The sequence below is a fragment of the Natrix helvetica genome (assembly GCF_964273705.1).
Source record: "Natrix helvetica genome assembly, chromosome: 6".
Classification (NCBI taxonomy): Eukaryota; Metazoa; Chordata; class Lepidosauria; order Squamata; family Natricidae; genus Natrix; species Natrix helvetica.
Genome location: NC_138553.1, coordinates 5224205 through 5251643, shown reverse-complemented (window position 1 = coordinate 5251643; position 27439 = coordinate 5224205). Strand labels below are relative to the sequence as shown.

At 45.9% G+C, this 27439-nt stretch overlaps 1 protein-coding gene across 1 annotated transcript; it reads right to left on the bottom strand.

The window, feature by feature from the left end:
* Window positions 1–15: 15 nt before the first annotated feature.
* RBM17 (RNA binding motif protein 17) lies at window positions 16–25800 on the bottom strand. The gene is made up of 12 exons (XM_081958089.1): window positions 25584–25800; window positions 22985–23115; window positions 18831–18947; window positions 11309–11475; window positions 9953–10050; window positions 8724–8780; window positions 7795–7930; window positions 6646–6797; window positions 3713–3789; window positions 2741–2839; window positions 1995–2067; window positions 16–319 (listed from the first exon to the last, which is right to left on the bottom strand). Exons 2-12 carry the CDS (start codon window positions 23105–23107, stop codon window positions 216–218), a joined length of 1203 nt encoding a protein of 400 aa, XP_081814215.1. The 5' UTR covers window positions 23108–23115; window positions 25584–25800; the 3' UTR covers window positions 16–215.
* Window positions 25801–27439: the final 1639 nt, after the last annotated feature.

The window sequence follows — 27439 nt, the reverse complement described above, 5'->3', positions numbered from 1 at the left end:
ATAAAATAAACCAGGAATCTTTAAGGAATTTTATACTACAATAAAAATACAAATAAAATCTGTCCGTCACAACGAATAAGTAAAGGCCATTCAAGGATCAGTTCCAGTTTGTTTAGAAAAGACGTTGCGGCGTCTCTCTCCTCTCCTCTCCTCATGCAGCTGAAAACGGTGAGATCGCCAGATGGTGACATGTCCTGGTTTGACCAAAAAGACAATCAGACTTGTTCCGCCAGGTCCAAGACTCGGAATTTGTCCAGGTTGTAGAAACAGGCCTTCACCACTCGTCCTCCAAAGTATCTTCCGTTCAGGTCTACGACCGCTGAAACCCAGGCAAAATAGGAACATTAGCCACATTCCCAGGTAAGAAATGAGAAGATAGGACCCCACTGAGTTACAGTTTTTAAATTATGGTTAAGCGGAATATCCAACTGGGTCAAAATGGGGTAAACACAGTGTTTCCCAATATTGGCAACTTTCAGATGGGTGGACTTCAACTCCCAGAGTTCCCCAGCAGGCTACTGTGGCCCGCCAGAAGAGCTGGCAGCAGATTCGGACAGTGAGGAGGTTGGGGAGGAACATGGGCCAGTCCTGGAGTCTGGCTCTGATGAGGGCTCTGTGTCAGAGGCAGAGAGGGGGCCAGGGCCATATGACAGCTATCAGCTGCCTTCACAGTCAGACATCAGTGAGGCAGAGGAACAGCTGGAGCCTGTTCCCAGTGGGCACATGCGCAGAGTTGCCAGACAAAGGGAACATCTAAAGAACATGGGTTGACTTGGGAGTAAGGCCACAGGTGGATGATGAATGGCCCCTCCCAGAGGAAATAAAAGAGGAGCGAAAGGGGAGTGGAGTTTGAAGGAGACAATTAGTTCGCTTAATTGGTTCGTGACTCTCCGAGACTCCTTGCCAAGTTTTGCAGATAGCCTGGCAGCTCTCCAAGCCAGATAAGGTCTGTGACTGTAAATCCTCCCTTGAAAGACTTTGCTAGATGTAAAGGAGCAAAATTCACAGCAAATTAATAAAAGGGGAGTTTTATGTCTGAAAACTGCCAAGATTGAAAAACATTGGGGGGTAAGGAGAGTGTTTCTGCAGCTACCATGAACTATGACAATATTTACAGTTCAAAGTTACAACACCTCAGGAAAAAGCGACTGATGAACTGCACTGGATTTGTGGCTGCTGTTCTACCCCTGTGGTTTTGTCGTCGCAATCCTGGGCCAATGGGCTCACATTTTCGACTGATTGCAATGTCGTGCAGTCACACAATTGCAACGTGTGAGCCTTTGTCGAATTCTGGCAACAAAACACCCTTTGGGGAAATCGCTTAACCACTGCTATGAAAATGCCTGTAAAGTTAAGATTTGATTTAAGACCGCCACAATTTACCACGGACATTCCCAATCGTGGTGGTAAGTTGAGGACTACCAAGGTATAATGAAGGATGAAAATGCACCTTTGGCTGATGGGAGGAGAGACTAATATCACACAAACCAGCTTTTCAGAGCAAAAGATAAAAACTAGCTACAATTGGTGGTTTCCTAGACAAGAGCAGTGGGTATATACATCCATCCCCCTACTTATGACCGCAATTAAACCAGAAATTTCTGTGGTTAAAAGTGAGACATTTGTTAAATGAATGTTGCCCCATTTTCTTGCCACCGTTGTTAACCGAATCACTGCAGTTGTTAAATTAGTAACCCGGTTGTTAAGTGAATCTGGTTTTCCCATTGACTTTTGCTCGCCAGGTTGCAAAAGGGGATCACGTGACCCCGGGACACAGCGACGGTCATAAGTATGAACCAGTTGCCAAGCGTCTGAATTGTAATCATGTGACTGCGGGGATCCTGCAAAGGTCGTAACTGTGAAAAAAGGGCTGTAAGTCGCTCTTTTGCAGTGCCGTAACTTTGAACGGGTCACTAAATGAACTGTTGTGAAGTCGAGGATCACCTCCACAGCTTCTGAAACTTACAGGAAGTAGTGATCAAGCGATTCTTTACCTTTAATTGCAGATTCGACCCTTTCAAATTCCAAAAATATTCTGACGGCTTCATCATCAGGAGCGCCAGGAATCTGAATCAAAAAACAGCAAGGATCAGGGCCTTTACAGCGCAGTATAAATATAGCATGGCGTAGTTCTGGAGCAGCGCTTTTCGAATTTGGCTACTTTTAAGAGGAGTGGACTTCAACTTCCAGCATGCTGGCTGAAGAATTCTGGGAATTGAAGTTCACACACTTTAAAGTTTCCAAGTATGAAATACACTTCGCTGGATTGTTGAGATAGCAGCTTTTTGGGGGTGTATTGTCCCTGAAGGTTTAGGACAACTTGCCACAGCCAACTACCGCATTTTCCCGAAAATATGATTGGGTCTTAAATTAATGTTTGCTCCAAAGGCTTATTTTTCCAGTGAGGTCTTATTTTCAGGGAAATACGGTAAATGCATCATTCTGGCTGACAATCTTAAGTGGCGCTTAGTTTTGGGGTAGGGCTTATATTACAAGCATCCTGGAAAATCCTAGGTAGAGGCAGGTATTTCTCTCTCTGAGCCCACTGAGCATATATCTGCTGAAAAAATAACCTCTGCATTGGTGACAGGAAAGGCATCCGGCTAATAAATACATAGTTCCATTCAGTGGCCCAGACTCCACCCACCGCAAGGGATTATGGGGGTCATTAAAAGAAGATGATATTTTGAATCTGCTTTTTTTTTAAAAAAATGTGGGAGAAAGGGATGCCAGTCAGTACCTCAAAAATCACACACTTCCCAACTTTGCCATATTTTTCACATTCTTCTTTCGTTTCGCCTTCAAGGTCTTCGTCAACTTCCCCAGCCCCGACCATATTCTGAAACAAAAAATAATAATAATAGACTCTACGTTTGAAATGCGAGTTTTGTTTCTTTACTCTTGGACAACAGTAGTTTTCCTTTAAACCCAGAGATTTTTTTTCTCACAAATGTCTTATTTACTAAACGTATTTCTATTCCCACTGAAATCAGAAAGACTCTCGGGAGCTTCAGAGAATAAATTCACATTTGCCATCATGGAAGAGCTGCGGTCATGTCCTTTCTACCTTTCTGATCATTTTAATATCACTTCGTCCAGCTAATCGAAATTAAAAATAACAGAATAACAGATTCGGAAGGGACCTTGGAGGACTTCTAGTCCAATCCTTTGCTCAAGCAAGAGATGGCGAACCTTTTTCACTTCAAGTGCCAAAAGCACCGCTCGCATGCCCCCCATAACTTAATGCCCCCCGCACCGTGCTCCCTGCGCATACACGTGTGACACTCCGCACGGCTTTTTTGGAGTCTGGGGAGGATGAAAACGGCCTCCCCTGCACCCCCTAGAGGCTGGAAATGGCCCGTTTTCCGACTTCTGGTTTGCGTGTTGGGCTGTTTTTCGCCCTCCGAAGGTTTCAGGGAAGCCTCCTGAAGGCGAAAAACGGCCCAACAGGCAAACCAGAAGTTCGGGAACAGACTTCAGGGAAGCCTCCGGAGGGCGAAAAATGGCCGAAATCAGCTGGCCAGCACGTGCATGCATGCTGGAGCTGACAGGATAACACCACACGTGCCATAGGTTCGCCATCACAGGCCTATACCATTCCAGACAAATGACTGTCCAATTTCTTCTTTAAAAAACTCCAGGCTTAATGCCAACCCAAACCCTGAAAATCATCAATTCAGGATGGCTGATGAATCAAACAGGGGAAACTTACCCGCAATAAGACAACTTTGGTTGGACATTTTAGTATTTCTGTTAAAGGGTTTGAATCCGATTTCTTTGATGCATCTCCTATCCCAAAGAGGGGGGAAAAAGAAAGCAGTAATGTTTTACATTAAATATAATATTACTTAAGATGTATACACTTCAACTCCCATAATTCTCCTGCCAGCAGGCTGGCAGGGGAACTTTGGAAGTTGAAGTCCACACATCTTAATTTCACTAAGACTGATAAACACTGTATAGTACTAGATTATCAAAGAGCAATAATCAGAGGCTATCTGTTGAGTCCAAAGAAATCTTGAGCAGAAATTGCTACATTCCTAGAATATTTATAAAGATGAAGACATTCTAAAACCAATTTTGTGCAGAGCACACGTATACTAGTGCAACTGAAGTAAATATAGTCTTTGCTGTTCATTTTATTAAAAAGGGTAAGGTAAAGGTTTTCCTCGAACATATGTGCCAGTCGTTCCTGACTCCAGGGGGCGGTGCTCATCTCCGTTTCAAAGCCGAAGAGCCAGCGCTGTCCGAAGATGTCTCCGTGGCCATGTGGCTGGCATGATTAAACACCAAAGTCACACAGAACGCTGTTTCCTTCCCACCAAAGGTGGTTCCTATTTTTCTACTTGCATTTTTACGTGCTTTCGAATGGCCAGGTTGGCAGAAGCTGGGACAGGTAACGGGAGCTCACTCCGTTACGCAGCGCGAGGGATTCGAATCGTGGAACTGTCGACTTTTCTGATTGACAAGCTCAGCGTCTTAGCCACTGAGCCACCCTATATTAAAAATGATAAGTTGGCACAAATCTTGTTATATTGAACTATGATGGCAATTAATTAAAAAACCCTTTAACATATTTTCGATAATAAACTACCTGCATTTTATCTGACATTTTCCTTTCCAGGGAGTTAATGTCAACATATAACAGCACTTAATGCAGGGCAGAATAGGAGAGGAAAAAAATCAACTGTTTCTGGCAATCCCTGATGTCTTTCAGAGTTGGGAAAATATACGATTTGATACATCAAGCTGATATTGTATAACCCAATTAGCAGATGTTAGAGCTTAGCAGCACTGAAAAGCCTTCGTAAATAACCAAGGTTCCTGAGTGGAGGCTTCCTCCTTCTATAAATGCAGGAATTGAAGAAAGAGTGCATGTGTTTAAAAGGAGGAGGGAATCGCTCCCAATTTTACTGCTGTCATCCTCTTGTCAGGCACTAAAGCCTGACAACTTTCTTTCCACCTGATGAAGCTAGCAGCCTTCTGGATTGTCAAGCCAAAAGATTTACTGCTTCCAGAGTGACCAAAGGTGTTAGGGATGTAACCCTAGTCTTGGCTTGGCAATGTATATAAGCCATGATTGTAACAAATGTATCTGTTACTTTAAATGCTAGAGAGGTGTGATTGGGTTGCTGTTACCTCAAGCAGCCATAAGAGGGAGCCAGAATGACTGTTAGCTCTCTGTTTGTTAGACGCTGATCGGTGTATTGTGAGGTACTGTGTTTTGCTACTGTTAGCTGTTTTGTGTTCTAGACTGATTATTTGATAACTGACTGACTGAACCATATATGACTTGGACTGTAAACTGAACTCTGAATACCTCTATATTTCCATATAGTAAACTACTATATTTTACACTATTCGGTATCCCTGTATGCTGGTTTGTGCGTGTTCTTCCATACCACTCTCATTACGCTTCTCTGCACACTCGCTCTCCTAACGGGGAGTTTACTTACTTAACAAAAGGGAAAAGATTATAATCTCACTCAAGGACCGAACTTTCAATTAGCACAATTTACAAAAAGGCTTTCGTTGATCAAGCTTGCTTAAACCTGTTACGAGGGGACACAAAGCGAAGTTAAAGCAAAGGATGGAGATTTTAATGATCAGATGGGCAAGACTGGTCCAGCGCTCTGCATCATATCCCTATAGCAGGGATGTCAAACTGAAGATCCGCAGGCCAGATCTGACCTGTGATGTGGTTGGATCCGGCCCACAGGGCTATCCTGGAAAATGTAAGGGGCTGGCCTGCATCGCTTCAGCCCAGTCTACCCGCATTGCTTCGGCCTGGTCTTGTTGTGGCCCGCCAGTGGCCACCGGAACTGGCAGCAGAGTCTGACAGTGAGGAGGTTGGGGAGGAACCTGGGCCAGTCCTGGAGTCTGGGAAAGGCTCTGATGAGGGCTCTGCATCGGAGGCAGAGAGGGCGCCAAGTTCTCAGCTGCCTTCGGAGCTAGACAGCAGGGAGGCAGAAGAACAGCTGGAGCCTGTTCCCAGTGTGTGCATGCGCAGAGCTGCCAGAAGAAAAGAACAGCTCAGAAATCAGGGTCAACTTGGGAGTAAAGCCACAGGTGGACTGTGAATGGGCCCTCCCATAGGAAATAAAAGAGGAGCGAAAGGGGAGTGGGCTTTTGCAGGAAATAATTCGTTCGTTTCAGGAGTATGAAGATCTGTCCGTGAATCTCCGAGACTCTGTGCCAAGTTTTTCCTTGCACCGCACTGAGTTTGGAAAATATTTACATGGCAGCTTTCCAAGCTAGATAAGGCCTGTGGTCATCAATTCCCCTTTGAAAGACTGCCAGGCCTTTTGCTGAATGTGAATGGGAGAAATTCACATTCGTTTAATAAAAGGGGTTTTGTCGGGACCAGGATTCTGCTTCGTGCTTTTTTGGGGAAGCCAAGGTCAGAACAGGTCTACCCAATGCAAAGAGGACACATGCCAGCAGTTTGGGGAGTGGTATCAAACTGCTACCCAATCCCCCACTTGGCCCCTCCCAGCCCCCCAGGTCAACCACAGCCCTGATGCGGCCATCAATGAAATTGAGTTTGACACCCCTGCCCTATAGCAACCGCCTTCCTTGGAGACATTGTAGTAAAAGGTCATCTTGGACGCCCCCACTTCACCCCACAAGGACTCGGTAACTTACCTTTATCAGCAGCATCTCCAACAATTATTTTGCCCCCCCTCTTGCTGGTTTTCTCTACCGACAGGGCGGTGCTCAGACCCTGTTCGTGCTTCCCCAGACCCTGGCCTTCTCGGAAGCCGTATTTCTGCATGATCTTGTGCGCCACCGTGCCTCTGGAGACAGAAGGGAGAATGAACGGACCCGTCAGGCGTGGGAAATCAAGTCGTGTGGGTGCTTTGGATGGTTGTCTGAAAGGCAGCTAGTCTCCGACTTTCAATCGTTCATTTAGTGGATGGAAACTAATCAAGGAGAGAAAGCAACCTAGAACTACGTAGATACTTCCTGACAGGGAGAACAATTAATCAGTGGAACAACTTGCCTCCAGAAGTTGTAGATGCTCCAACACTGGAGGTTTTTGAGAAGAAGTTGGACATGTGTCTGAAATTGTATACGGTCTCCTGCTTGAGCAGAGGGTTGGACTAGAAGACCTCCATGGTCCCTTCCAATTCTGTTATTCTAGTGACTGTTCCAAGTTACAACAGCACTGAAAGAAGTGACTTATGACCGTTTTTAAAACCGTTGCAAGCGGCCCAATGGTCACGTGGTCAAAATTCAGCTGCTTGGCAACTGACTCAAATTTACAATGGTTGCAGAGTCCCTCGGTTGTGTGATCTCCTTTTACTTCTTTAAAAACAACTTTTAAAAAAGGAAAACAAGGGTAAACTTTCATTTAGAATGTGTCATCTTCTCATTTTGTTGCTATTTTCACTTTCCTTCCCCACAACAGCCCAGATGGTAACAGCCGTTACCATGGCATCTCCACTGTGCTGTACAGTAGAAGCCACTTTAAGGCACAACAGGCTTTATCTTAACAGAACCGGAATCCAAAATGCACACTATCACTGTCAAAAGTACTGTGATTTGACACTATAGATATAATTCATTCCTTTTCATTTTAGCGGCCCAGGCGTTCCAGAGTTATGCTGGAACACACCCACACATACACACATAGCCATTGACATATATGTATATATATATATATATATATATATATATATATATAGATAGATAGATAGATAGATAGATAGATAGATAGATAGATATAGATTCCTAATGTGTTCCGCTACTGCCCCCTAGTGTTCTTTTTCAGGAAGTTTCCCAAGCGCTCACCCCATGTTTGCAAGGAAGGAATTGCTGGGCCCTGTTGGGGAACGAGGTCTCTCGGGCTCATCGTACATCGGAGGAGGGATGGCAGCCTTGGATGATGAACCACGAGGCCTTGACTCTTCCTCGTAGGAGGATAAAGCTGTGGAGAAGAAGAAGAAGACGGGATATTTTATCCTCAAGGCAAAAATCTCTAAGCATTGATTCCTATACTTTACTTGACCTTGCAAATAGCAGGTTTATTTTTATCCCTTTATCTAATCCAGTGTTTCTCAACCTTGGCAACTTTAAGTCCTGTGAACTTCAACTCCCAGAATTCCCCAGCCTGCTGGGAATTGAAGTCCATAGGACTTAAAAGTCACCAAGGTTGAGAAACACTGATCTAATCAGTTACAGCATTTCTTTCTTTCGTTCATTCATTCTTTCCTTTTTCTTTCTTTCCTTTCCTTACCTTGTAAATATCTCCATCACTACCATATTAATGAAACAGAATCCCTTTATCATATCCGTCACAGCTTCTTTCTTTTTCTCTCTCTTTTTTTCCCTTCCTTCCTTCCCCTTCCTCTGTCTGTCTCTAATTTATGGCTAACACACTCTTTGCAAGCTAAAGAAGCGTCTCTCAAGAGATATACAAGACAAGACGGCAGTTAAAATTGACTCCAGGATCCCACTACCTCATTCTTACATCCCTCCATGTTCTTCCAACGATCAAATCTATAGGTACTGTATTTTTCGGAGTGCCCCCAAAAGCCATTAAATTGGATCTAGTCATGTAGATGCCTCGATTTACGACCGTCATGATTTAAGATGGAAATGCCGGGGTCCATTTATTTATGTTTGTTTGCTGCCCATCTCACTGTGAAGTGACTGTGGGCAGATACAGTCGTAAGTTGAGGACTAGCTGCAATTGAAAGAAAAATGATCTAGGTGCGTACGTTCTTTGTCCTTCTCAACCAAAGAAGTAGGTGGTGCAATGGCAGCTCCTCCCATACCTGTGTAAGAAAAGAAAAACCCCAAATAAATAAAACTATCTATGAAAGTTATTATATAATAAATGTATTCATCTTTAAAAGGCCACAATTCTTGGTTGTGGGCTTGTTGTTGTTTTGGCTGCAAAGCTTGTTTTGTTAGAAGTCTAGGGAGTTAGAATAACGAGAATTTCTTCCATAGACATTTAGATCGCTCAAAAATTAATGGATCTATGATCAATTCCTCTGTTGCTTCAAGTAGGATGTAAATGGGTTAGAAGCTCATCTACGTCAGTGGTGGGTTACGACTGGTACACTTCGGTACGGGCGTACCGGTGCCTGCCGGGAGCACCAGGTACCGTTCTGGTACGGTGCTCCGGAGGTCCCGCCCACCCACGTTCCTTACCGGTATTTGAGGTTTTCAGGACTTCCACGCATGGAGCATACGCGGCCTCCGCGACGCTCTGCCGAGCAGCTGGAAAATCGCGGAGGGCGAGTATGCATGTGCGTGCCAGCTGCGCGCACGTTCATGTGGTGGACACCGGCCCCGTTGCAACAGGATCTGGAACCCACCACTGATCCACGTCCACTTGAGACAACCTAGGACCGTTATGGTGAACCTGTGGCACGCGTAGCCATATTTGGTGGCACGCCAGCTGATTTTTCCCAGAGGGCCAGGGGAGGCCATTTATGCCCTCCACAGGCTTCAGGAAAGCCTCTGGAGGCTGGGGAGGGCGAAAAACGGCCTCCACTTGCCCTCCAGAAGGGCGAAAAATCCACTGGCTGGCGGGCAGCCCCGGCCTTCCGGAAGCTGAACATGGATTGTTTCCAAACTTCTGGTTGGCCCGTTGGGGCCGTTTTCACCCTCCCCAGGCTTCAGGAAAGCCTCCGGAGCCTAGGGAGGGGTCGCGCATGCATGCGCAGGTGGGCGGGGAGATTGAGTGAGCATGCTCGCATGCGCGATAGCGCACACAATTTTGGCATGCCGTAAGAAAAAGGTTCGCCATCACTGACCTAGGAGGACAATCTAACTGATTTTTATTAAAAGGCAGGTGTCTTCGACACAGTATGCTGCAGGTCACAAAAACCTTTTAAATAAAATTTACTGTTCACAGAAGTGTTACCGCCAGCAGACGCCCACAGATTACGTAAGAGAAGAGAGTTTGATTCATGCATGCGTTTGGAGAGTTTCTCACTTCGTTTCCGCCTCTCCCTCTCATAATCTTCGTCTTCATCCGAATCTGGATCAGGCCGTCGGGAAAATCCACTTGCCTCGTGTCTGTCTTTGCGCCTCCTTGAAATGGAAGCAGAAAATAAGATGACAATCGTCCCCAAAGGAAATCTGGATAGAGTAAACCCGAACTTTGGCTAAATTCCTAGGGAACTCTGCTCTTCATTCTTTTCGTTTCCACTATCTACATTGAAACTGTTTGGTCCAATGTGTTTCAAAAGATTCTGATGAAGAGCAAAACGATAATCTGTTGGCACTGGCCATTCATAAAACTCCGCTAAAGTACACTTCTAATTCATAAAATGGATTTTATGCACAATATTTAATTTGGCTTATATGCGCGTACAGGCAATCCTCGACTTACGACCTCAATTAAGCCCCAAATTTCCAACTCTAAACAAGACAGGTGTTAAGTGAGTTTTGCCCCATTTTACGATCTTTCTTGCCCCAGTTAAGTGAATTGCTGCCAATTCAAGTTAGGTTAGTCACATGACACCAAGGTTTAGAAGAGGCAAATTAAAAAACAATTTTTGCACTCTGCAGACCTCCCCAAAAGGGCCCGTTTTTCACGAAAACGGGCCCATTTTCTTTTTCAAAAAAAGGGCATGATAGCCTTTAGGAGCCTTGCAGAGTGCTCCTGGGGGCTGCGGGGGGCAGAATTGAGCAAAAACCGGCCCGTTGTTTGCTCATTTCTGCCCTCCCCAGTCCCCAGGAGCACTCTGCAAGGCTTCTAAAAGCTATGCATAGCCATTTTGGAGAAGGGGGCGGGGTTTCAGGGGGCAAAAAAAATGCTGTATTCAGTGTATAAGATGCACCCAGATTTTCAGCCTTTTTTGTTTTTTTGAGGGAAAAAAGTGCGTCTTATACTCCAAAAAATACGGTATATGCTGGCTGGTCAGAAAGTCGCAAAAGGAGATCACCGCCATAAAGGTGAGTCAGTTGTTGCCAAGTGTCCAATTTTTTAAATAAATAAACAGTCTGGGTTAATTTACCTCTACGTAATATTAATAATAGCAACATCAATATTTACTTGTATATAGTAGTATTCTTCCAACTTCTAATTTCTACCTCTACTATCTCACCATTTGAAAAACAAATCTCATGTTAAAACGTATTCTGCATCCTCTTTATCCTTTATCTTGAATGTTAACCTATCCATTTCCGCAGCGTCTAATATTTTTTTGAATTCTGCTTTCAGCTGTAGGAGTCCCCTCATTTTTGCAATATTGTGCAAATACAATTCTGGCCTCTGTCAACACATGTTGACAGGACCAAGGGTCTAAATTTTGATCACATGGCCATGGGGATGCTGATGACTCACTTCTCCCTTTCTTCAATCTCTTTCTGCCTCTCCAGCTCACGCTGCCTTTGCCGCTCCTCTCGCTGGCGTTTTACGACTTTCTCGTAATCGTTCGGGAACATCGGATCGTATTCATCCGCTAAAGGGATCAATACGTCTCCCGCTGAAAAGCCACTGGGGACGGGGTCCTGGAACGAAACATGGAAAGGCATAACAACAAAAAGTATCCAATGCAATTCTTTCCAAAAGAGGAGATGCTCCATTTATTTGCCAGAATAAGATGGAAACTGCGTTCAACAGTCTCAAAAGACTGTTAATAAGCTACCCTGTTTCCCTGAAAATAAGAACCTCCCTGGATAATAAGCCCAATCGGGCTTTTGAGCGCATGCGCTAAAATAAGCCTTCTCCTGAAAATAAGCCCTTCCAGAAAATATTGCAACACAGCAGCAGCCATGAGGTGACCACGCTCACCGCCTCCTGCGCCTCAAAAATAATAAGATCTCCCCGAAAATAAGGCCAAGCGCTTATTTCGGAGGTCAAAAGAAAATAAGTCCCTGTCTTATTTTAGGGGAAACACGGTAGCTGTGCACCAATGTCTGAACTGTGTAATTAAAACTAGCTGTCAGCTCCGGCCAGCCCAGAGCCCTGGCGCTGCCATTCAGGGGAGAAAACCAGGCTAGCTGCCAAGACTCACCAGGTTTCCCTACTTCACAAGCTGTCTAGCTGAGTAATCTACAAAGATATTGATAACTGACTGAAAACAATCCATGATGAATTGCCGCTTGGTTCTCGTTCTGGGTCATGAGGGGATGGGTGTGCAGTTTATCCTAATTACCAAGTAACTTATAAAAGGTGGTGGGGAGTACCGGTCAGTTCGTGCCGGAGGAAGAACACAAACTGCATTTACAAACCGTTTCTGTGTTTGGCTGTTTTCATTAACCCTTCGGAACCTGACAGTTTGTCAGATAAAAAGGCGGGAGGCGCAAGGACCTTTCCACGTAGGCCAGAGGGTATACCTCTCAACTAAATGTCTCAGGCTGCCGTTGCCATGCAAGGAACTCGGGCCCAAATTCATTAGGCCTTTCCCAATCGTGCGAGTTATTAACCTGTAACAGTGCAGCTAAGGTTCACTACTGGGAAAAACACATCCAGTCTTCCACTGCAGCCTTCTAGGATCAGTTCAGGCATCTGATAGAGGAGACTCACTATGGCCGCCAGCCCCGGTTACTTTAGATGGGGAATGGCACTATGTAGTGCAAGATATACTAGATACCAGGTGGCACAGGGGACGGTTACAATACCTTGTTTTATGGAAAGGTTATCCCCCGTCGGAGGCATCGTGGGCTCATAGCAAGGACTGTAGGGCGCCCCACCTGGTAGCGAGATTCCACCGCAGACATCCCACAAAACAGGGGGGAAGGGGTCCTTCGACTCCTAACTGACGGTAATTTTTAGCTCCCCAAATGCTGTCTCCGTGGAAGGGGGCTGCATGTCAGCTCCGGCCAGCCAAGAGGCCTGGAGCTGCCATTCAGGGGAGTAAACCAGGCTAGCTGCCAAGACTCACCAGGTTTCCCTCCTCCACAAGCTGTCTAGCTGAATCTTTTTTAGGGGGTCCCAGGGTGGGGGGGAGGGTTAACCAGACCGGGAGGAGGGCCAGAGCCGGACAGACGGGTGAGTCCAGGAAGGACGGGGACGCGGTGGAGGGGGGGAATACAAAGGTCATGAAAGCAGAGGGTTGTCCTATTACAACGGTTGCGGGGAGGAGGGGATGCGAGGACAGGATAAGATCCCAAGGTCGGTTGGGAGACCGCGGCTGCTGGTTACGCCCGGTCGCTTGTACCAACCCCTGCAGTCTAGGTGGACAGGTGCTACAGAGCCAGGGCCTGCGGCTGATGCTTTGCAACGCAAGGTCTGTCACCAACAAGGCCCCCCTCATTAATGAGTTGATCTCAGAGGGGGAGCTAGACCTTGCAGGGATAACGGAGACCTGGTTGGGCCACGAGGGTGGTTTACCCCTCGTGGAAATGTGCCCACCGGGTTTCCGAGCATTCCATCAGCCTCGGGCCCTGGGTAAGGGTGGTGGGGTGGCGGTGGTTATGCGGGAATGTTTAAAGCCGAGGGAGTTCACTGTTCCTCAGATACCCGGGTGTGAGTCCCTTGGTGTGAGTTGGGGCCCAGGGAGGCAGTGGGGCTTGCTGATTGTATACTTGGCTCCTCGCTATACATCAGCAGCCCTGCCCGAGCTCCTCGAGCTAATCTCAGCGACGGCAGTTGAGACTCCCAGACTTTTGGTCATGGGGGACTTCAACTTGCCGTCAACGGGAGCGGCTTCCGAGGCGGCTCGGGAGTTCATGGCTTCCATGACGGCCATGGACCTGACCCAATTAGTGCAGGGCCCCACTCACGAAGGGGGCCACACACTGGACCTCATTTTTGTATCTGAACAGTGGACGAGTGATCTGGGAATAGGGGATTTAGTTATCACGCCCTTGTCATGGTCAGACCACTCATCCCTTCGGCTGGACTTCCCTGGCGCTATCCCCCACCGCGAGGAGGCGGAACCAGACTCTATAAACTGGTACCGCCCCAGGCACCTGATGGAATCTGATAGATTCCTGACGGAGCTTGGGCCAATACCTGTAGCCTTGTCCCGCTCCCGTTCCGAGGACCTAGTGACTGCCTGGAATAGGGCGACGACTGGGGCCTTGGACCGGGTTGCGCCGTTGCGACCTCTCCTGCGACACCGACCCACCCGGGCTCCTTGGTTTACTGAGGAGCTCAGGGTGATGAAGCGCCACAGGAGACGTCTAGAGAGCAGATGGAGATCCTCGCGCTCCGAATCTGACCGAACACAGGTAAGAGCCTATTTGCGGACTTACCTTGTGGCAATAAGAGCAGCCAAACGTAGACATTGTGCTGCTCTTATTGCGTCCGCGGATAACCGCCCTGCCGCCCTGTTTAGGGTGACTCGCTCCCTCTTATCGCAGGGGGCGCGGGAGACACCCTTACAGGGTAGAGCAGAGGAGTTTGGGGAATATCTTCAGGACAAAATCGATCAGATCCGGAGCGGGTGGACCTCCGTCAGTGGACCAGACGAGCCGCCAACAGCGAGTCTTGAGAGACCATTCTGGGAGGAGTTTGACTCTGTTGCCCCCGAGGATTTGGACAGGCTGCGTGGACGGCTGCGACCCACCACTTGTTTAACGGACCCGTGCCCCTCCTGGCTGGTACTGGCAGCCTGGGAGGTGACACGAGGCTGGCTCCTGGGCCTGGTGAGCGCCTCACTGAGTGAGGGATATCTACCAACCGCCTTGAAAGAGGCGGTGGTGAGACCCTTGCTCAAGAGGCCTGCGCTCGACCCAATGGAGCTAGCTAACTATCGTCCAGTCTCCAACCTCCCCTTCTTGGCGAAGGTTGTTGAGAATGTGGTGGCGCAGCAGCTCCCACGACACCTAGACGAATCCGACTATCTAGACCCGCGCCAGTCCGGCTTCCGACCCGGGCACAGCACTGAGACAGCCTTGGTCGCGTTGGTTGATGATCTCTGGAGGGCCAGAGATAGGGGTTGCTCCTCTATCCTGGTCCTATTAGACCTCTCGGCGGCTTTTGATACCATCGACCATGGTATCCTATTGCGCCGGTTGGAGGGGATGGGAGTCGGAGGCACCGTTTTGCGGTGGTTCGGCTCCTACCTCTCCGACCGGAAGCAATGTGTGTTGACAGGGGGGCAGAGATCGTCCCTGAGGCCACTCACTTGTGGGGTGCCACAGGGGTCGGTCCTCTCGCCTCTCCTGTTCAACGCATATGTGAAGCCGCTGGGTGAGATCATCCGTGGTTTTGGGGTTGAGTACCATCTTTACGCTGATGATACTCAGCTGTATATTTCAACCCCAAACCACCCCAACGAGGCTGTCGAAGTGATGTCCCGGTGTTTGGAAGCCGTCGGGGTCTGGATGGGGGACAACAGACTCAAACTCAACCCCTCCAAGACCGAGTGGCTGTGGTTACCGGCACCTCGGTTCAGCCAGCTGACTCCATCGCTGGCCATAGGGGGCGAACAATTGTCCCCTGTGGAGCGGGCGCGCAATTTGGGCGTCCTCCTTGATGCCCGGCTGTCAATGGAGGACCATGTGGCAGCCGTGGCAAGGGGGGCGTTCCACCAGGTTCGCCTGGTGCGCCAATTGCGCCCCCTACTGGACCGGAGTGCCCTGCGCACGGTCACTCATGCGCTGGTGACGTCTCGCCTGGACTACTGCAATGCTCTCTACATGGGGCTTCCCTTGGGACGCATCCGGAGACTGCAGCTAGTTCAGAACGCAGCCGCGCGGGCTATTATGGGACGTACACGTTACTCCCACGTAACACCTCTCCTGCGCGAGCTGCACTGGCTACCTGTGGCCTTTCGGGTGCGTTTCAAGGTATTGATTACCATCTTTAAAGCGCTCCATGGCAGTGGACCTAGTTACCTGCAGGATCGCATCCTACCACACACGTCCCTGCGACCTATTCGCTCACACAGAGAGGGGCTCCTCCTGGTGCCGTCTGCTAGTCAATGCCAGCGGGCGACACCTAGGAGTAGATCCTTCTCTGTGATGGGCCCAACCCTCTGGAATGACCTCCCCCCAGACATTCGAACTACCACCGACCTCCGTTCCTTCCGGCAAAAGTTAAAGACTCACCTGTTTCAATCAGCTGGCCTGGCACTTTCTTAGTTGTACCTCCCAGGGATTTATTTTATTTTAGGGTTGGGGTTTTATTTATGATGTTTTAAGATTAGTATTATTTATTTCTTAGCACAGTCTATTTCCTCCTCCAATGTATCTTAAATGCAGTTTAAACGTATTTAATTATTGTGAATGTTTTTATTATTGACTGTACACCGCCCCGAGTCCCTTTTTGGGAGAGGGGCGGTCTAAAAATCTAAGAAAAATAAAAATAAAAAAAAAAAAAAGCTATTGATAACTGACTGAAAACAATCCATGATTAATTGCCGGGTGGTTCTCGTTCTGGGGGGACACGAGGGGACACGCACGGGGTGCAGTTTATCCTAATTACCAAGTAACTTATAAAAGGCGGTGGGGAGCACCGGGTTTAAGTTTATTTGATTTAGTGGCAGCTCTGACAATTTATTCATTGTCTTAGTGCTTTGTTGGTCAGTTCGTGCCGAAGGAAGAATACAAACTGCATTTACAAACCGTTTGGCTGTTTTCATTAACCCTTTCCGAACCTGACACTAGCCTTTTTCAAAATAATAATCTTGTGTCAGGATTCCAAGTAATACATCCATTGCAAGCAAGACTCCGAGGCAGGTAGATTTCTCAAAGAATAGCTTTATTGGAAATATCAAATTGGCACATATCTGGTGAAAACCCCCTTGGTTTTCACTTAATTAAAAGTAAAAGTTTTCCCCCAAAAAAACAGTCACATGGCCCAATCAAGGCACCGTCTGCAGGTCTGGTGACATCACTCCTCTTTCCTCTGGACAGGTGTGAGAACGTCTTGGTTCCCAGGGGAAAATATTTTATTTTGACTACACAACCCCAGCTATCTCTAATCCCTCCTCCTTATCCCCCGCTCCAGAGTGGCAATATAAGACGGCTTCGGCCAGGTAAGCTTCAGGGTTGACATCCTGCTTTACGAGGAGACAGCTCCTCATCTTCATGGTTCTTGCTACTTTATTTTTCGGGATTCATTTCAATATTTATTTATTTATAAAATGGATTAGCTTCCCATCTTGCCGCATGGTAAATATGGGCAGTTTGCCATATCAAAAGATAATATTGTGTAATTTATAATAATGTAAATAAAATACTATAAAATCAAACTACCGCATTTTTCGGAGTATAAGACGCACCTTTTCCCCACTAAAAAAGGAAGAAAATTTGGGTGCGTCTTATACACTGAATGTAGCTTCCCCCCACCAACTGTCCCCCACCCTTTGGCCTCTGCCTCCCAGCAATTTACCTCCTTACAGCAAATGGAGAAAATGGGGCTTGGGGAGGCCACAATAGGCTGTGGCAATCCCTGCAGCCTGAAACAGCTGATGATCGGGAGCCCCTAAACTGAAATTGAAAGTAAAACTTGCTGTTTGCTGCAATAAGGCAAATTGCTGGGAGGCAGAGGCAGATTTCTTCTTCTTCTAATCAGGCTAAACTGAAACAGGCTGTTTGCTGCAAGGAGGTAGGTGAATAACTATAAATGCCTCTAGAATGTTCAAATTATTAGATTTATTTCTTAAAGACTGCTTTATTATTGTTCTAGACAACTTAACAAAATAAAGAAGATTTTTAAAATAAATGCTTAATCTGAAGAGGCCCAATGCTATTGTATCTTCTTTTAAATGGCAGAGAATAATGTATACTTCCAGAAAGCCACATCAATTTTAACAGGATCTGTACAAATATAATCTGAAGTGTAACACCACAAACAGTGTATATCTTCAGTACTGTTTGCTGTTTGGTGCAAGGAGGCAAATTCCTGGGGGGTGGGAATGGGAAGGCAAGAGAATGGGGTCTGTTGTTGATCACTCAACCACCCCCCAGCATAAAGCCCCTTCGTTAAAAGCCCCAAGCCAATTAGCAGAATCAAGTCTTTAAGCTCTTATGGAAAGCCAGGAGCATTAGCAATACCAATAGCACCTAGACTTATATATCACTCCATAGTGCTTTACAACAGAGGTCCCCAACCCCTGGTCCATGGATTGGAACTGGACCGTAGCATGCCAGAAACTGGGCCGTGCAAACAAGCAAAGCCCCATCCATGGGATGAAGGCAGCACATGAAACTCTGCCCCCTCTGGTCCACCAAAACACCTCTCTTTGTGGAATCGGTCCCTGGTGCCCGAAAGGTTGGGGGCCACTGTTTTATAGCACTCTCTGAGCGGTTTACAATGTCACCATGTTGCCAACCATCTAGGTCCTCATTTTATTGACCTCGGAAGGATGGAAGCAGAGGTGGTATTCAGCAGGTTCTGACCAGTTCTGGAGAACCGGTAGGGGAAATTATAAGCAGTTTGGAGAACTGGTAAATACCACTCTGGCTGGCCACGCCCCCATCTATTCTCTGCCTCCCAAGTCCCAGCTGATCAGGAGGAAATGGGGATTTTGCAATAACCTTCCCCTAGAATGGGGAAGGAATGGAGATTTTACAGTATCCTACCCCTGCCACGCCCACCATGCCACGTCCACAGAACCGGTAGTAAAAAAAATTGAATCCCACCACTGGATGGATGGCTGAGTCAACCTGGAGACTGTCAGGATTGAACTCCTGGCTATGGGAAGAGGAGAATCCCAGAATGTGCGAACTTAACTCCCAGAACTCACAATTGCTGTGTGTGGACTTCAACTCCCAGAATCCCACAACAGGGCTGGCTGTGGAATTCTGGATGTTGAAGTCCACACACCTTGAAGTTACCAAGATTGAGAAACACTGCCATAGCTGGTCCTGAACGGAGACATTTTGCTCCAGAGGAAGGCTGCCTTCAAAGGGCTGACAGCCTCTTGGTCAGGATACTGCGTGGCCTATTTTATAAGCCCCCATCTCACCTTCAAGCCAGCCGCCACGTGGGGTGGGGTGTCCGCTATCTGGCGCTCATCCGAAGCATTGCCCCGTTTCAGGTCGATGACAGGAGCAAGGACGGTGCTTTGTTTTGACCTCTGGCTCTAAAACGAAATGGCAAAAAAAATTAAAAAGCATGTTTCAGACGGCTTCCAAGAATTTTATTCCGTGACCTGCATTTTGTTCCTCTCATTACAACCTCCGATTATAAAGGGCAGCAGAAAATAAATTTAACAGATGGATGGATGGATGGATGGATGAGGAAGGGAGGGAAGGAGGAGAGGGGGAGAGAAAGGAGAAGAGAGCTAACTTGCCGTACACTAGATAGGTAGATATGACATAGATGGATAGATAGATAGATGATATAGATAGATAGATAGATAGATAGATAGATAGATAGATAGATAGATAGATAGATAGAATTCGATCTTAATAGACAGATAGCAATAGCACTTAGAAATACCACTTACTACTACTTCACAATGTTTTACAGCACTTTCTGAGTAGCTTACAAATGTCAGCTTATTGCCCCCAACCACCTGGTTCTCATTTTACTGACCTCTGAAAGATATAAGGCTGAGTCAACCTTGACCTGGTCAGGATCAAACTCCTGGCCGTGGGAAGAGTCAGCCTGTGATACTGCATGATAGATAGATAGATAGATAGATAGATAGATAGATAGATAGATAGATAGATAGATAGAGACAGACAGACAGACAGACAGACAGACAGACAGACATAAAATAGATTGATAGCTTCAACTACAATTTCTATCTTCCCCATTTGGAAGACGTTGGTGATGGGAAGTGTAGTCCAAAGGCTCTACTATGGAAACATCAAGAGAATGCATGCTTCTAAGCAACTACCACCAGCAAAAGGCAATTTGATTGCATATATATTTAATCGTTTTCATTGACAATGATAAAGGCTTCATCACAAAAGGCTTATCTATATATTTTAATTTAAAGATACATCCATATAATACTGACGGCATGTACTTTTCACTATATCTCCATGACAAGTTAATCTCTTAAGCATCTGATTTAATCATCATTTCCCCTTAGATAAGTGAAATCTCGTTCCAGCTCCTATGCAGCATATTCTATTTAGATACATGAATGAATTCAATTACATCTAACACAGAAAGACCAACCTTTACACAAAATAGCTGTACATTAAAAAAAAATACCCCTCACAAACCTCTATAAAAATTGGAATACACTGAAATTCCTGAGAAAAATCTGCTCCAGTGAAGGACTTTCCATTTTTTCTTGTTCCATTTTTTAAACATTTAAAATAAAATCAGTCCCAGCATTGCTTACAAAGATGGGAAAACATTTGACACGATGTGGAAGTTGCAAAGCGACCTTGTGCTTCTCATAAGGTCGTCTTTCCCAGGATGGAAGTTCAAAGGAAGATGATGAAATCTTCCAAGTGTAGTACAAGGTTCTCCCCCAAGATGTTATGATAACTTTATAATTATAATTATCATTCACAAGCTCTGGAGAACCAAGGGCTGATGCAAGAGATCCCATGTTGCTATGAATGCTGACAAAGGAACACTTTCATGCCATAGGTCAGGGATGGCTCACCTTTTTGCCATCGTGTGCCAAAAGTGGAGGAAGGGGGGGGATTGTGCGCGCCTGTGGCCCCCCGTGCATGCGCGCACTGCCCCGTGCATACGCGCATGACCCCGCCCCTTCTGCGCTTTTGGCGCACGATGGCGCGGTGGACCCATTTTTCACACTCCCCAGGCTCCAGAGGCTTTCTAGGAGCCTGGGGAGGGTGAAAACGGACTCCTGCGCCCCCTGCAGGCTGGAAATGGCCCATTTTATGACTTCTGGGTTGCCCGTAGGGACGTTTTTCGCCCTCCAGAGGGAGAAAAACGGCACAACGCACAAACTGGAAATCTGTTCCCGAACTTCTGGTTTGGGCATTGGGTTGTTTTTCGCCCTCCAGCGACTTCCCTGAAGTCTCTGGAGGGTGAAAAACGCCCGAAAATGAAGGCCGAAATCAGCTGGCCAGCACGTGCACGTGATTTGAAGCTGACAGGGCAACGCCTTGCGTGCCCTGAGAAATGGCTCCGCATGCCACTTGTGGCAAGCATGCCATAGGTTCGCCATCATGGCTCTAAGTATATTTTTTTAAAATCCAATGCTCAATCTGGCTTGTACACCAATGGCCGGGTATACAGGAAGTCCTGGACGTACGACCACAATTGAGCCTTAAAATTCTGTTGCTAAATGAGTCATTTGTTAACTGAGTTTTGCGCCATTTTACGACCTTTTTTTTTGGCCACACAAGTGAATCACCGCAGCTTTCAGTTCATGACATGTTTGTTAAGTGAATCTGACTTTCCCCCTTTTGCTTGTCAGAAGGTTGCAAAAAGGAATCACATGGCCCCGGGATACTGCAACCGTCATAAGTACATGCCAGTTGCCAAGCGTCTGAATTTTGATCACATGACTGTTGGCGATGCTGTGACGTAAGTGTGAAAAACAGTTACGTACAATGGCTTTCAGTGCCATTGTAACTTCAAGCGGTCACTAAATGACCTGTTGTAAATTGAGGACTACCTGTACTTATTTCAAGAGATGTTAAGATTAAAAAAAAAAGATGCTAAAGATTTTTAGAATTAAGAGTCAGAATGAGGCTTTGGCACAGAGGCTTATCATGCCTTTGAAGCAACAATGGCTGTTTTAAATATGCAAGTAATGAAAAAACGTAAGTGAATACAGGTAGCCCTCAACTTACAACACTTGCTTAGTGATCAAAGTTCTGATGGATCCCCTTAATATGTATTTATGATCCGCACCCACAACAACAGAAAAAGAAAGGAAGAGAAGAGAGGAAGAGGAGGGCAGGAAGGAAGAGATAAGGGGAGGAGGGTGGAAGGGAGAGAAAGAGAAGGAGAGAGGGTAGGAAGGGGAAGAGGAAGAGAGGAATAGGGGAGAGGTAAGGGAAGATGGAAGGGAAAGGAGATGAGGAAGAAGAAAGTAGAGAAGGGGAGGGAGGGAGAAAAGAAAGGGAAAATAAGGTGGTGTTAAAACAGGAGGAAAGGATGGTAAATAAAACAATCCAAATTGTATACTATAATTTTATAAATGGAATGACAAATGTACAAAAATGAAAAATGTAAAGAACAAAAATAACTATGTGAATGTATACCTATAATTGTATGTAAGAGGGGGGAAAAACCTTTTTTAAAAAAATGTATTTATGATCAGATTTTGAGGTTCCAAGGACTGTCTCTACTCAGTCATTTGACTTGACTGTGATTTATGTCCTTGTCTAAAATTAAGTGTTTACTTCTGGTTTTCAACAGGAGCAACACAGGCCAGAGAATGGGCTCGATTAACGATCATTGCAAAAATGGTATTTAGTCAGGTCGGTCATATGGGCGTCTTGCTTTATAACTGTTAACGGACAGGCTCTATTATGGTTGTAAGTCGAGGATTACCTATATAGCCAGAGCTTAAGGGTGTTCCAAAAATCCTGGAAAGTACGTACATTTTTTATCAATCAGTATTGGAGGTAACATCTATGAGAAGTATTATTATTTTTTAATTTAATTTGTATCCCATCTTTATTATTTTTATAAATATCTCAAGGCAGCGAACATATCCAACATGTCTTCCTCCTTCGGTTTTCCCCACAACAACCCTGTGAGGTGGGTTGGGCTGAGAGAGCTATTGGCCCAAAGTCACCCATCTGGCTTTCACACTACAATTCATAATCTCTTGGTGACTGGCCCAAAGTCACCCAGCCGGCTTTTATGCCTTAGGTGGGACTAGAACTCACCATCTCCTGGTGACTGGTCCAAAGTAACCCAGCTGGCTTTCATGTCTAAAGTGGGACTAGAACTCACCCTCTCCTAGTGATTGGCCCAAAGTCACCCAGTCCGCTTTTATGCCTAAGGTGGAACTAGAACTTACTGTCTCCTGGTGAGTGGCCCAAAGTCACCCAGTTGGTTTCCATGCTAAGGCAGGACTAGAACTCACTGTGTCCTGCTTGCTAGATTGGTGCCTTAATCAAACCTCTTTGCTAAATGAAGCATTTTACTTAGCAGAGATTCTCGCCCTGGGCAGCTGACAATTAAAACCACAAAAACAAAGCCATTTCCAGAAGGCTTTTACGGTACCTTTGCTTGAGTCAGAGCAGCTTTTTTCACTTGCAGCTGAGATTGCAGAAGTTTGAAATTTTTGGACCAGCCTTCAGTTTTGGAATCACTGGTTTCTACTCCCAGATCATCATAGAGGGACATTTTTTTTCCTGGTTCAAAACCAAGAGACAGAAAAAAAAAGTGTTTTTTGTTGAGGACATTCAATTTTGCATTTTCATTTCAATATTTTGCCTGAACGGAAAAGAAAAACTATAGAAAAAAATACACAAATAAAGAAATACATTAAAACCAAAACAAGCCAAAAGGGGGGAAGGGAATACTGTTTATATATATTACTTATTATTTTTATTTATTTTATCTATTTATTTCCTGCTTTGATTATTTTGATAAATTCCTTTCTCCCACTTTCCCCATAAGAAGTCTGTGAGATAAATTGGGCTGAGAGACAGTCACCTAGCTGGCTTAATTAAATATCACGTAGATTTCTAAATCTATCTCCGAACATTACAAGAGATCTTAAAACGATTCTGCAGAAAAACAGTCATTTTCTCATTAGCAAAACATCATATCACAATTATTAGCACTAAGCTGTATTCTTACTTGACCCACAAACAGTGTGATATAGAATTGAGATTTATACATTTCTTTATTTACATATAATTAAAAACATTCAAAATAGGCATGGGTTAGATAAATTTAGGGCAAGAAAAATAAAGATTTTTCCCCACCCCAAATTGCAAGAGATACAAAATACAATGAAAAAAAAGGAAATATTTATCTTCATACTCTACTACCTATTTGACAAATTGGCCCCACAGACAATACAACCATGTACATACCATTCAAAAGAGGCATTCAACAAGCCAAAAAGGGAACAAAAAGATCAAAATACCTCCACAGCAATCAACACCCAGAGGAGCAGAGACTAACACCAAGGTTAATATTAGATTAACAGCCAAGAAACTGCCATCAACACTAACAGGGCAAAGTCCTAGATAGAATATAAAATGACAGCAACCTTGCTCCACTCTAGCACTGATGATGTTCTCTAGTTTGGTCATGAAACTTCTACAGTAAAACTACCAAGCTCAAAGAGCACCAAGGACCCTACAGTTGTCATCCTCCTCTCCACAAACCCCACTCCTTTCTAGCACTGATGATGTTCTCTAGTTTGGTCATGAAACATCTACAAGAAAGCCACCAAGCTCAGAGAACACCAAGGAGACCCCCCTCCATCCTTCCACCCACTCATCCATTCTTCCACCCACCCTTCCATCCACCTATCCATCCACTCATTCTTCCATTCTTCCACCCACCCATCCATCCTTCCATCCGCTCTTCAATCCACCAATCCTTCCACACACCCACCTACCTATCCATCCTTCCAACCCACCTATCATTCCACCCACTCTTCCATTCATCCATCCATCCTTCCAACCACCCATCCATTCTTCCATCCATCCATCATTCCACCCACCCACTCACCCATCCATCCACTCTTCAACCCACCTATCCTCCCATCCATTCTTTCATCCATCCATCCATCCTTCCACCCACCTATCATTCCACCCACTCTTCCATTCACCCATCCATCCTTCCAACCACCCACCCACTCTTCCATTCACTCATCAATCCTTCCACCCACCCACCCACCCATCCATTCTTCCATCCATCATTCCACCCACTTTTCCATCCATCCATTCTTCCATCCATCCATCCATCCATCCATCCATCCAGCCAGCCAGCCAGCCACCCATCCATTCTTCCATCCATCTATCTATCCACACATCCCTTTCTTCCACCCACCCACCCTCTTTCTCCCTGGGTTCCTGACTCTCTCCACAAACAATTATACTTTTGGATATTTTTGATTTATTCCTTCCCTTAGGACATGCAGGGGTGACACTGAGATAGAACTTTATCATATTTTATATCTTAAAATTATTGTTATTCTATTCCAATTTCATTTTAGACTGTATTTTATCCCAAATCCATTTTAGAATCGTATTTTATTCCAATTCCACTTTAAATCGTATTTCATTCCATTCCCACTTTAAATCATATTTTATCAAATTCCATTTTATATTGCTTTTATCAAATTTTAGTAATCATTTGTTTCTGGAACTTGATATGGCCCAAGGACTAATTAATAAAGACTCAACCCAATGTCAATCTCAATTCCAATGTCAACGTATTTAAAAATAAATGTACTGGAAACCCCGATCCCCCCCCCTTTTTTTAAATTTAAAGTCCACATTCCTAAGAAACCAGGCCTTCAAATTCAGGGGTTACACCGCCCCCCCCCCGTTGTCGCAAACCGAGGATGGGGGGGGGGGCTGTCACAGACGGCCCTCTGCATATGCTCAGGAACCCGTTGGATCGCCGGGCGGACCAGAGTGGGCAGCCAAGAAAACCGAGTCTTACTTCTGAAGAGAGAGGGGGGGATTCCCGTCACGAGGGGCTTAGAGACCCCCCGAATAATCCTTTTCCGCAATACGAGCCCCTCGGCTCTTCTTTTCCCTCTTTCAACATTCAGGCCGACGCTCCTAGTAGCAGATAAAACGGCCTCCAGCCCTTCCCCGTCACAAAGAACGTTTTTTTTTAAAAAAATTCTTACCCTTCCGTCGAGGCCGCAAGCCGGGGGCTCGCGTAGCACCCGAGGACGAAAAGAGCGCCCCTTCGTCGGCCGAGCGAAGCTCTCGCGTCACGGCTGACGGGAACCAATCAGGCTCCTCCTTCTCAGCGCGCGGCCGGGAAGCGGCTCGGCTCTTGTTGGCCGCCGCCGCCGTCTTGGCCGCCTGTCTTGAGGCCGTTTGTGCGCAAACTCCGTAGTGGCCGCGGTGGGGTGGAGCCTGGTCCTCCCTTGCGGGAGGCGGAGCTACGCCGACTCCGCCCGCAGCAGCCAATGGGCACAGGGCGGAGAAAAAGAAGTTCCGCAAACGGCGAGGTTTGCTGGCTTTACGGCACGGCCGGTGCTTACGTAAACGGCGTAGGAGGAAAAGCAGCGGGGAATGCATTTCTTCTGCCACGTGGGTTGTGTGCATGCGTCGGGGTGGGTGGGGTAGAAGGCAAAGTAGGCGTTGCCTGTTGTTATCCAGTGAACAAGGGAGCAGCGCTTTCTGCAAGCCAAGGGGTTGACGATTGGTCGGTGGCAGCAGAGCATCGCTCTTGCCCAACGGGTTTGCTTGTTTGTTTGTTTACTAGCTGATAACCCAGAGTTGTCTGGGTATTTAATTATAGGGAGGAAATGTCCCGACCAAATGCAATTTCTTGTGTTGGATTTTCCCCCTTGTGGAGTACTCTGAAGCCGTTAGCATAGCAACTTCACTGTGCTGTACAGTAGAAGCCATTTAAAGGCACAACAGGCTGTATCTTAACAGAACACACACCCTGAGGGATGAATATAACATTTATATTGCCGCCTATTCGCCCATGGCGACTCAGGGCGGCTTACAGAATATAAAACCACATTTAAAACAATAAAAGCTAACAAAAAGAATCAAATCAATATGGTATAATACAACGAAATTACCCACCCCTGCCCAGGTGACAGCAAACCACCCGAGCCATTTAATGGACTCCATCCCGCTCTGGGTTGCTCAGGCCCATTGGCAGAACCTTCTGGCACCTTCCGGAAGAATATTAGAGTGGGGGAATGAATCTTCCAAAGAGAGGAGCCACCACCGAGAAGGCCCTTCTTCTGGGTCCCACCAGGTATATCTCCCTTGGGGATGGGACCCATAACATTCCCTGTCTCCCCGCTCTGATGGGTCAGGTAGAGACGGTCCCTCAGATAACCTGATAAATCCAGCATCTTATCCATTGAGCCACAATGCCACCTCCTGGCATATGTAGACTTGCTCAAATATATCACTTTATCAAATACTAAGAACATTGTTTCTCAACTTTGAAGTCCATAAATCTGAAAGTGGCTAAGATTGCAAAATATTGAACTAGAGCAGCGTGGACTTCCTTGTTTTCAGCACGGCTATAAGCAAAGATCATGCTTCCTAAGTAACTATATCAAACATAAAAGCAATTCTTTTATATTAAGAATAGGGTTGTAGGGTTTCCTGCCTAGGCAGGGGGTTGGACTAGAAGACCTCCAAGGTCCCTTCCAAGTCTGCTAGTCTCTTCTATAGTTATAATTCTATTTATTCCATATCTGTTATTCTTAGCAGCAATGTTCTACTGAACACAGAAATTGTTTTAGCTCCCGGGCAGACTTAACCATATCAACCATGTCAATTTTTTCCCATTTTTTCTGGGTTTTATCCTATTTGTTACAGATTTATTTTGTAGTTATTGTGTATCTTGGTACTTTTATTTTGTACGCTTTCTAAAATGATGGATAAATGAAACAAACTGAGCAGACTTAGCATAGGAACTGAGCCAGTAGTCTAGAGGCTTAGAGCAGGCCTTCGAGAAATAATTCACCCCTGAAAATAATGTCTTTATCCTGTGTGAGCAACT

Excerpts from the sequence above, each read along its gene's own strand:
- RBM17 (XM_081958089.1), bottom strand. The coding sequence starts at position 23,107 with ATGTCCCTCTATGATGATCTGGGAGTAGAAACCAGTGATTCCAAAACT. Across the intron at positions 18,948-22,984 it reads CTGCTCTGACTCAAGCAAAG|AGCCAGAGGTCAAAACAAAG; the intron begins GTACCGTAAAAG and ends ATTTCGTTTTAG. Across the intron at positions 3,790-6,645 it reads TGGAGATGCTGCTGATAAAG|GAGATGCATCAAAGAAATCG; the intron begins GTAAGTTACCGA and ends TCTTTGGGATAG.